This window comes from Oratosquilla oratoria, chromosome 16 (genome assembly GCF_046742065.1).
Source record: "Oratosquilla oratoria isolate Oo_2021 chromosome 16, ASM4674206v1, whole genome shotgun sequence".
Lineage (NCBI taxonomy): Eukaryota > Metazoa > Arthropoda > Malacostraca > Stomatopoda > Squillidae > Oratosquilla > Oratosquilla oratoria.
Window position 1 is genome coordinate 12,802,512 of NC_134792.1, and position 12,111 is coordinate 12,814,622.

Consider the following 12,111-nt stretch of genomic DNA (forward strand, 5'->3'; position numbering starts at 1 on the left):
ATGGATGACTGGTCATCCAGCAAAACACAGCACATCCATATCAAGGTTGCTTAATTTAATCGATGACTCCCCCTTTCTGTCCCCTCACGCAAAAAAGAGATGGGGAAAAATCCCTTTGGGCTATATCAAAATATCATTTACACATACTCCCTCATTCCCTCCCATCCCCCACCCACTCCTATGCATCACAGTATCATTCATACAAGACCATTCTCCATTCACCCCTATCTTCTGTCTTCTCCCGTCCTTCCTCAACAGATATTCTCCTCTTTCCCAATGCCCCTTTTACCACATCCATCCATCTCATCCTTGGTTGTCCCCTTATGTTCACTCCTTCCACATCTGCCTTCCACACCTCTTTTACTAATCTTTCTTTTCTCATTCTTTCTATGTGTTCAAACCACCCCAATGCTCTTTCATCAACTCTATCTCCCAACTCACTTTCCACCTCCGTTCTCCTCCTCAATTACTCATTTCCCACTCTATCCAGCCTAGTAACCCCTACCATACTTTTCAGGCACTTAATTTCAAACACATTTAAACTCTTCCTTTCTTGTGTTCCATGTTTCTGTCCCATACAGTGCTGTCAGCACAATCACTCACTTAAAGAAGGAAAAATACCAAAAGACTGGAAAAATGCCAACATTGTACCAATATATAAAAGAGGAAAGAAGGAAGAACCAACTAATTACAGACCAGTCTCACTAACAAGCACTGTACCCAAAATTTGTGAGAATATTATCAAGAATAAATGGGTAAAACACCTGGAAGAAAATAATATAATAAACCCAAGACAATTTGGGTTCAGACAGGGAAGATCATGTACCACAAATTTAATCTGTTTTTACTCAAGAATAACAAATATAATACAAGGAGATGGATGGGCTTATTGTGCTTTCTTGGACTTACAAAAAAACCTTAAACAAGGTACCACACAAAGAATTATTTAAAAAACAGGAAAACATAGAAGGGATACAAGGCAACCTACTAAACTGGATGGAGGACTTCCTGAATGGTAGAAAGATGAGAGTAGTACTCAGAGGAAAATATTCAAGTTGGAAGGAGGTGATTAGTGGAGTTCTGCAAGGTTCTGTATTGGCTCCAATGATGTTCGTTATCTATGTGAACGACATGGATGATGATATGGAAGGTTACATGAGCTTCTTTGCAGACAATGCTAAATTGTTGAGGAAAGTGAGAAACCAAAACAGAATGCAAATCACTAAAGGGAGACCTGAATAAGGTTTGGAAATGGAGTCAGAAATGGTAAATGGACTTCAACATTAAGAAGTATAGCATAATGGAGTTCAGAAAAAATAAAAATAGAATATCAGGACATTATACAATTGGAACCAAGGAGGTAAAGAAAGTGGGATCTGAAAAAAATCTGGGTGAAATGATCTCAAACAACTTGTCCTCTGATAAACAAATAAACATAATTGTTGGAGAATCCTATAATTTGCTAAGATCAATAAAAGTGGCATTTACCTATTTGGACAAAGAAATTATTAAAAAAAAATATTAGTCACACTAAGGCCTAGACTGGAATATGCAGCAACATTATGGTCACCCAGTACCAAAAAGAATATAGAGAAAGTTGAAAGAATCAAGAGAGCCCTGCAGGAATTTATTGGGATGGTCAACCTCTACCACCGTTTCCTCCCTAACATCGCTCAAACGCTGCACCCACTCTATAACACCCTTCATGGAAAACCGAAGGACTTCCTGTGGAACCCTGCCATGCAAGCTGCCTTCGTCAACACCAAAAAAGCCCTTGCCCATGCCAATACCCTCTCCTTCCCTGCACCAGGTGCCCAGCTACAACGCTACAACTGTCAACAGATGCCAGCAATGTCACCATAGGGGGTGTGCTCAAACAAATCCTCCGTGGCAGACCTACACCCCTCAGTTTCTTCAGCAGGAAACTCTACAAGGCCAAGCTCAACTACAGCATCTTCGACAGAGAGCTCCTCGCCATCCACCACATTTGCCATTTCCTCGAGGGCTCCTCATTTATCATCAACACTGACCATCAACCTCTGGTGCATGCTTTCACGAAACAACAGGATGCTTGGTCTGCCAGACAGCACTGCCACCTCTCCACCATCACTGAGTTCAATTGCACCATCAGGCATGTTCCCGGTACAAAGAACCTCGTCGCAGACACTCTCTCCCAAGTAGCCATCGACGCAGTTCAACTCGGCCTCGGCTATGCAGCTATCGCCGGAGAGCAATGGGAGGATCCTGAAACACTTGCCTCTAGGATATCCATCACATCCTTTAATTGGCAAGATGTTCCTTTTCACAACAACCACACCATCCTCTGTGACATCAGTACCGGCCACCCACAACCCCTCATCCCAGCCACCTTCCAACATCAAGTGTTCAATTTAATACACGGCCTGTCTCACCCTTCAGGGCACATCACTATGAAGCTCCTGAAGCAGAAATTCATCTGGCACAGCATCTCCAAGGACGCAAAGGAGTGGGCCAGATCCTGCATTGCCTGCCAGCAAAGCAAAATTTATTGCCACACTGAATCAGGCATCAGATCATTCCATCAGCCACGACGAAACTTCGCATGTATTCATGTCGACATTGTTGGCCCACTCACCCCGTAGGAAGGCCATTGTTACCTCTTCACCACCATTGATTAGATTGACCTGCTGGTTGGAGGCCATCCCCATGAAGGATAGTACAGCCTTTCTCAGTGGATGGATAGCCAGATTTGGCCTCCCAGAACACGTCACCTCCAACCGAGGAATTTGCTTCATGTCGCAGCTGTGGCACTCTCTCGCTGAACTCCTGGGTACTACAGTCCACCATACTACCTCCTACAACCCTGCAGCCAACGGCATGGATGAGCAAACCCACCACTTACTCAAAGCATCTCTTATGGCATGTTACAACAATGGCTCCTGGCTACCCCAACTACCACGGATACTCCTTGGCCTTTGGACAGCCATCAAAGATGACCTCAACATGTCTCCAGCAAAGATGGTCCTCGGCCAAACCCTCATTGTGCCAACAGAATTCTTCCCTCCACAGGATTCTCCTCAGAGCCTGCAGCAGCTGCAATGCACTGTTGGCAAATTCACCCCATGTGTGCTGACACATCACCGGGAGGTGAATGAATACCTCCCAAACCACCTCCACACCTCGACACATCCTGAGGACAGACACTCAAGCCCCACCACTCACCCATCCCTACACTGGCCCCCATCTTGTCCTTGAACATAAGGACAAGACCTTCCGCATCTCCATCTCCGGCAGGCCAGAATGGGTCTCCATCAATCGCCTAAAACCGGCACACCTCGACACTCAGCCCACCAAATTCTCACGTGCAGGACGCCCTCTGAAGCCAAGGCAATTTTGAGAGAGGAATATTGTAAACACCACGATAATCACATGACATGGAATGTGCATGATGTCGCCCATGACCTGATGCTTCTCTGACAGTGCAACCCTGCTTGACCCGAACTAAACTAATCCAGTGCAATTATGTAATTACACACCATGGGTGACTACCCACGCAGTATATATATCGGCTCCCGCTGCATGTAAAATCAGTTCACTCGTACCTTACAATAAAGGAGACAAACTGACCAAAACCTCTTTCTCTTCACCACAGTAGCATCACTACACCCCTTGTACATCTCATCACCTTACTTTTACCCACACTTATCTTCAACTTTTTTCTATATATTTCTGTACTTACTGACTAACTACATGGTGACATATAGTAATTATTTTATGCCTTTAAGGACAATTTTTGGGGTGCCCCTATGGACCATAGCCATACATTGTTCATCTACATTAGTAAAATCTCTACCTTACAGGTATGATGAGATGATTTTGTATTACTATTATCCTTCCTTTATGCTATCCCTAAGAAATTATTGTTTATTACTTCTGTGAAACATAAGAGAGGAAGAGAGAAGAAGTTTGAATGTGTTTGAGATGAGGTGTCTGAGAAGTATGATGGGGGTTACTAGGCTAGATAGAGTGAGAAATGAGGAGGTGAGGAGGAGAACGGGGGTGATAAGGGAGTTGGGAGATAGGGTTGATGAAAGAGTATTAGGATGGTTTGGACACATGGAAAGAATGAGTGAAGAAAGACTAGTAAAAGAGGTATGGAAGGCAGATGTGGAGGGAGTGAACATGAGGGGACGTCCTAGGATGAGGTGGATGGATGGGGTGAAGGGGGCTTTGGGGAAGAGGGGATTGTCTGTTGAGGAAGGATGGGAGAGGACAGAAGACAGGGGTGAATGGAGAATGGTTGTATATGGATGATGTTGTGATACATGAGGTGGAATGGACAGGGGGATGGGGGGTGAGGTAGTATGTGTGAGCAAAATTTGACGCAGCCCAAAGGGATTCCTCCCCGTCTTCTCCTTTTATGCATGGGGGGACGGAGAGGGGGGTCGCCGACTTAATGAAGCGGCCTTGCTGTGGATGTGCTGTGTCTGGCGACACCGCTTCTGACCCAGGGCAGTGGACAAGGTGCAGGGATGACCCGTCATCCAGGAGGTGCTAAGATAAGAGGGAGGGTGGAGGGGTGTGGAGTGTATTCAGGGATGGAATGGGTGGGAATGATTTTATGCCTTTTCCTTATTGGTTACCTCCCTTGTAAGGGGGAAAAAGCCTTGGTATATGTATGTACTTCTGTGAAACTACCTCTTCCTTTTTTGACTACCTTGTTGATGCCACTGTGTTCACATGCATGTCATAGAAAGATATCACATAGAAGAGTCATGGGAGTAGGGATTCCACAATCTGTATTTTTCTCTCAAGAAAAGCCTAACCATAGGAAAGATCTGGGAGGAGGATTCCAACCAGAGCCCTAATAACTGGGTCATTAAATGTGCACAGATGTGGTATCATTGAGAATAAAAGGGAAAAGACTGGTTGTGCATTCCCTCATCACAGTGATTGGATCTCAATCAGTGCAGCATTCCACAGCTTTTCCACAGCAAAGCCTGGCAAACAAGAATGATATACTCCCATTTTTCTCCATACCACAATCATCCCCCCCTCTACAACCACCTATCTATGAAACAGATAACAACTCATCAGGATTTGTAAATATCACTAATGTTATATACATGTTTTCAACTACAAATAAAAAAAACTGAGGTTTACAAATACAAGTAAATATTAAACTTTGTCAGAACTAAATGTAAAAACACAGAGTAATCGGATAAAAGGAGTGCAAACAAACCTTGTGGAAGGGTGCTGATTGGAGTGCTGTTCCCAGGGGATTCAGTTGTACCTGCTGTTGAAGCAACATACAAGTTGGGATTTAAGTGTGGGATCCTATTTGAATATTACCCAGGTTATTCATTGCCTTCCCATACTCTTATTGAATCACTGTGTACAATGCTTAATTCTACATCTAAAGAACATTACACATACATATACTAAAGGCCCTTTCCCCCTTATAAGGGAGGTGGCCAGATCAAAACAAAACACCCATATCATACACAGTTAAACCAATTTAAGCCCCCTTCCCAAAAGAACACCCATGTAGAACACTAGTTGGGTAATATTCAGATTGGAATAAAAAAAAAAATCCTTTACATGGTATTATCATCATTACCAAACTATTATGAGGTACAGCATTATGCGTCTGCATGCAAACAACAGGAGTCAAGTTGTGACCAAGGGGAACTCCTCTTTCTTTTTTAACTACACTTATTTTCATGCAAGTGAAAAAAAAGTATTTTTGAAGACTTAAGAAGGCCAGTTTTCAGTGGCGTAGCTAGTGTGTGTGCTGCCTGGGGCAGTCCTTGAGTTTGGCGCCCCCGGTTTCCCACAAAAAATATATATTGCACAGTGACTCAATCTTAAAGTTTTATATATATATATATATATATATATATATATATATATATATATATATATATATATATATATATATATATATATATATATATACTAACTAGTTTGTGTACCATTATAATATTACTGTACTTTCACATGCTCAAATAAAGTATGCTTTAAATACACCAAACAAACTCAAACTTTATAAGTATCAGTTAAACAAAAGGCAAAAATGACATGTGGTGAAGAATTGTAAAAATGTGTAAAAAAAATTTAGGACCATCTTTATTTCTGAAATGATTAATGAAAACTATAACTTTCTACAAAGTAACTTTTCTTGCTTTTTTGTTGGCAATTTCTTCAATGACGATGTCAAAATTTATTTCATCTGTCAATTGCTGCTCTATAGACAGCATGGCAAGATTTCTCAACCACAAGGTGCTCATAGTAGATCTTAAGTAATTCTTGATCAGTTTTAGTTTCAAAAACTCCTCTCACAGGTAGCAACACTAACAGCAGTTGTGAGGAAAACCTGCAGCATTATTACTATATTTGGAACAGAGTTCCCAAGGTTATACTTTTGAATAAACTGCAAAAGTTCAAGGGGGCCTTCTTTCCTTATCTTTATTCCTTCTTCAAAATCAGCAACAGCAATAAAATGCTGAAGTCTTTTTCTCTCAATGGGGAACTCCTCTTATCCATGTCGTCATGATTGTGATCTATTTTACACTTATATTTACCATCTAAAAGATTCAACAGGGTAAGAAAGGCATATTTCTCAGCCAATGCTGTTGAAATATCAAAGTTAATTCTTATATCACTCTGTCCAGCGAAGAAAACATTTCTCTCCTCAGTTCATTGTCGTATGGTAATTCAGCATCTCGTGATTCTTCACCAAACATTTTTTGTGTCGATGCTGACAGTCCATGACTATCCCCAGATAGCTGCAAATTTCCTTGGCATAATTAACACCATTACTCACTAGCTTGTCCCTGTTTTCCGCTAGATGTTTTTAATGCCCCGAGTTTTATATCACATTTTTGTATGTTCAATCCTTTGGTTTGGAGATAAGTCTGTGTGTCGTTAATTTCTAGAAGGATGGGTCCCCACAGGCCAAGAAAGCACAAAAAGGAAAATGATTGCAACGCACCAAGTAGAACACCAGCATCTGCCCTAGTACCTATATTTTCTTCTTCACCAGTTAACTTTTCTAGGGCACTTAAGATTTTTGAGAAATCTTTCTATATAACACTTACAGCTTCTCCCCTCGCGCTCCACCAAGTTTCTATTATGCACTTGACACTTTGACCTGTGACACATTTATCAAAAGTTAGTGCTATCTTTGTATCTCTTATACACACACACACACACACACACACACACACACACACACACGAGTCGAAGTGACAGTGAGGATTGGACTCTAGAAAAAACTACAATTTTCGTGGATCTCAACGACGAGGGAGTACCTGTGTTGTATTAGTAGGGAAGGGGAAAGCTCATGGTGTAGTGGGAAGGTGAAGAAAATGGAGAGGGATTACTGAGGAAAATGGAAATAAATGAGGAAGGGGATGAACGGGCCCCGGAAGTCAGAAGGAATGTAAACAAGAGATACATAGACAACAGAGGTGAAATCGAAGATATTAGTAAAAATGTAAAAATTAGAAATATAGATAAGAGCAGTGCAATGGAAGGTGAAGATAATTATTTCCAGGGATTTAATGAGGGAGGAGATGACAACCTCCCCCAATAAGCAAGTCTAGAGGAAAAACTAGTGAACATGAACAAACAGTGGGAGGTTAGGTTCAGTCAACTTACTTTGATTATACAGAGTTGATAAATTGGAAGAACTAAAGAAGGAGAACCAAAACCTAAATAAATAGAATTAAAAAGACAGTTAAAAGAAGTAAAAGATGAGAATGAGAAATTAAAGAATAATAATAAAGAGAATAAAGAGCCCATAGCAAAAGAGGTTGGAGAAAAGTCCAAGAGAACAACAAAATTGAATTTAGAGATATAGTGAAACAACAGATTAACGAACAAACTAAGGACACAGTTATTAAAGTGATGAGAGAGAAGGAGAATATAGTAAGAGACTTAGCGGATAAAAAGAAATGTATAATTATATTAGGGATGGAAGAGAAGCATAATCCAAATAGGACTACAAGAGTAAAGGAGAAGGAAAAGTAAACAAGATATTAGAAGTAGTTCAAGAAGATGAACAAGAAAAAGGGAAAGAAATTGAAGAAATATATAGATAGGGAAATACAATATAGATAAGACGAGACCAATTAAGTTTAAATTCAGGTCACAAACGACAGCAAAGAATATCTTAGCAAAAACAGGGAAACTAGCAAAAAGTGATATATATAAACAAGTATGGATAAAAAGAAAAATGAATAAAGAGCAAAGAGGGGAAAACAAAAAGAAGAGAGTCAGAAAAAGAGAAATTCTATTGGAGAGTAGTGGATGTGAAAGTGAGGAAATGGTTCGTAGTAGAGAAAAACAGAAGGAAAGAAAAACAGGATGGAGGTAGCAGAAAATTAAAAATGTCTTACAAAAATATAGATGGCTTAATAACAGGCTTGGATGAACTGAATGATTACCTGAGGGAAAAAGAACCGGACATAATGGGAATTGTAGAGACAAAATTGAAAGGTCCACTACCACCCAACAGTGTAGGACATGGTGCATATAATTATTGGATTTGAAACAGAGAGGGCAAGGGGGTGGAGTTATGTTCCTGACTAAGAAGGATATAAAGGTTAGTAATGTTACATATGGAAAGAATAGAGTAGAGATGATTATGATGGAAGTGGAGGACAGGGATTGGAAGAGCAGGAAGTTTGTGGTAAATTATGTGCCTCCTAAAATGGCTTTGTGGGAAGAGAGCGAACACAAAAATATGTTAGAAGACACAAGGATAACACTAAATAAGGTAATGGAAGATGGAGGAAGAATAGTTATAATGGGTGACTTTAATTGTAAAGAAATCTGCTGGGAAGAGATGACAGTGAAGGGTGGAGACGACCAATGGGGAAATGTGCTACTTGATATGATTATAGAACATACAAAGACCCAATGGATACAAGAGAACACTAGGTATAGAAATGAGGAAGAACCATCAGAACTGGACCTAATAATCAAACCAGAACTTGAAATGACAAGATTAAATATCAGACATCAATAAGTAAAAAACACATATTGGTTGAACTGGAACTAAATGAAGAAAAATACATAGAAAAAAAAAACAATATAGAAAGGAAAGATTGATGTATGGAAAAACAAATTTGGATAAAATAAAAAAAAAATCTTTCAAAAAGCAGACTGGGAAAGGATATACAAGGAGGAAACAACAGTAGACGAGAAATGGAATATTTTGACAAAAATTTATAAAGGAGTGGAAAAGTATGTTCCAAGACAAAAACAAGAAAAGTGTTGGTACAACAAAAGATGTAGGGAGTTAAATGACAGAGATAAAGCTTGGATAAAATGGAAGAAAGACAAAAGACCTGAAAAATGGAAAATATATACCGTATTTTTCGGACCATAAGGCACGGGCAAAATTCTTAAAATCGGCCAAAATCGGGAGGTGCGCCTTATATGTGGCTTCAGTGCAAAAAAAATGCCTGAGACAGTGACGTACTATTTTGACACGTTTCGTAGCTAGCCTGCCGACGGCGACAGTGCATAGGCCTAGCAAAAATTACAACCAAGTTATAACCAAGATGCATGTATCTTGACAAGAAAATTGCGAAAACTTCGACAGTTTTCGAGTCCATGCCACCGCATTCATTCACGCTATCATGGCTATGACATGATAGCGTCCACAACACAGACAGCCATTTTGCATTGGTCTAGTCTCGCTCCACTCTGACTGTAGTCATTTAGGTATTTTTTTTTAGTTTCGACCATGGGTGCAATATAGCAATAGAAAATTAATTATTAATTTTGTAAATTAAAATCTATCAACGTAATATGCAATTTTGTGGGCGGAAATGAAAATAAAAAATACCTTGCTACAAGCAAATATGCTAAAGAACGAAGTCGGTGGCATAGGATCGGGATGCCATCTTGTCGTCTGTCAATTGACAGCCTCGGTACTTCCGACAGTACCTCGCCAGGTACATTTTCTTAAAGGAATGTTATGAAGCAGAGATTCATGCATTCATTCAAGCTGCAAGAACTTTGTATACCCCGCAAGCTGAGTGGTTGAAAGGCCCGCCAACGTCTCTCATGACGACGACAACGAGGACGAGCCGGATGACATTTAATTTGCAGGTAATGATTTATTGATCTTTTATATATATATATATATATATATATATATATATATATATATATATATATAAAAAGACTAGTAAAAGAGGTATGGAAGGCAGATGTGGAGGGAGTGAACATGAAGGGACGTCCTAGGATGAGGTGGATGGATGGGGTGAAGGGGGCTTTGGGGAAGAGGGGAATGTCTGTTGAGGAAGGACAGGAGAGGACAGAAGACAGGGGTGAATGGAGAATGGTTGTATATGGATGATGTTGTGATGCATGAGGTGGAATGGGCAGGGGGGATGGGGGGTGAGGTAGTATGTGTGAGCAAAATTTGACGCAGCCCAAAGGGATTTGTCCTCGTCTTCTCCTTTTATGCATGGGGGGACAGAGAGGGGGGGGGTCACCGATTTAGTGAAGCGGCCTTGCTGTGGATGTGCTGTGTCTTGCGACACTGTTTGTGACCCAGGGCAGTGGACAAGGTGCAGGGATGGCCCGTCATCCAGAAGGTGCTAAGATAAAAGGGAGGGTGGAGGGGTGTGGAGTGTTTTCAGGGAAGGAATGGGTGGGAGTGATTTTATGCCTTTTCATTTTTGGCTACCTCCCTTGTAAGGGGGAAAAAGCCTTGGTATATGTATGTATGTAATGATTTATTAAACAGAGGTTAGGTTAGGTTAGACGAATTTATCCTTTCATTTCTTCAACATCGGCATCTATCATAACAAACATGGTGTACCATTCGTCCGACACGACTTCGTTACTTACAAAATCTGTTTTAGCACATTTTTTTTTTATTTCCGTTCACAAAATTGCATATTACGTTGATACATTATAATTTACAAAATTGATAATTAATTTTCTATTGCTATATTGCGCCCATGGTCGAAACTAAAAATTTACCATCACATGTTATAAATCTTGTGTTTTTAAGTGAATAGAGAATTCAGGGAATAAAACTGCTAATGTTGGTTTTATTCCCCACAATTACCGTAACATGTTTATATTGTTTTTTAGAGGTATTGGCAGGGCCAAAATAAAGAAATATATAATTTATTTTTATAATTTTGCTAAATCCCAACCGATTTTTCTCATTCAACAACGAAAATGAATGCACTCACATATGCATGATTATCCGATGACGAGACTAGGTGCGCCTTATGGTCAGGCGTGCCTTATGTAAGGACAGGGAATAGCAAATTACGGGTGCGCCTTATGGTATGAAGCTCCTTATAGTCCGAAAAATATGGTACTGGTTACAGAAATCAATATGTACGAGTGTGCAGAGAAGAAAAGAGAGAATATGAAAAAGATGTCATAGAAAAATGTAAAAATCAACCAAAACTATTTTATAGATTTGTAAACAACAAACTGAAAAACAAACAAGAATTAGTGAAAATACAAGGAGTTGAATACAAAAATGTAAAGATCAACCAAAACTATTTTATAGATTTGTAAACAACTGAAAAACAAACAAGAATTAGTGAAACTACGACAAGGAGTTGAATACATACACAGAGGAAATAGAAATGGCAGAAATTATGAACAAGCATTTTAAATCGGTGTTAATGAGGGAGAACATATAATTTAGAGATGTCGAGTGGAAGGAGAAAGTCCTCCCCCCTATGAAAGAAATAATGAATCACTTGAGTAATCTCGATGTCAGAAAATTGCATGGTCCAGATGAAATGGTAGACTGGATTTTGTGAGAATGCAGGAACAAACTAACAGACAAAATATATAGTCTAATATGCAGTTCATTGAAAGAAGGAAAAGTTCCAAACGATTGGAAAAGAGCAAATATAGTACCAATATATAAAGGGGGAAACAAGGAAGACCCTACTAATTATAGACCAGTCTCTCTTATAAGTACAATATCTAAAATTTGTGAAATGATCAAAATTAGATGGGTAAGGCATTTGGAAAAAAACAACATACTAAATCCAAGGCAGTTTGGATTTAGACAAGGACGATCATGTGTCACAAACTTAATGTGTTTATATTCAAGGCTAATAGATGTAATACAAG

At 39.7% G+C, this 12,111-nt stretch overlaps 1 protein-coding gene across 7 annotated transcripts in view; it reads right to left on the minus strand.

Moving 5' to 3' along the window:
• The window catches only part of fra (neogenin protein frazzled), a 569,771-nt gene that overhangs the window by 155,927 nt on the left and 401,733 nt on the right, over positions 1-12,111 (minus strand). For 6 of the 7 annotated variants that reach the window (XM_076199367.1, XM_076199365.1, XM_076199366.1 and 3 more), the window contains one exon: positions 5,222-5,275. The exons of the other annotated variant lie outside the window; for it this stretch is intronic. In XM_076199367.1, the coding sequence (XP_076055482.1) occupies positions 5,222-5,275 (54 nt within the window). The remainder of the gene's footprint in view (positions 1-5,221; positions 5,276-12,111) is intronic. 7 annotated transcript variants of the gene reach the window in all.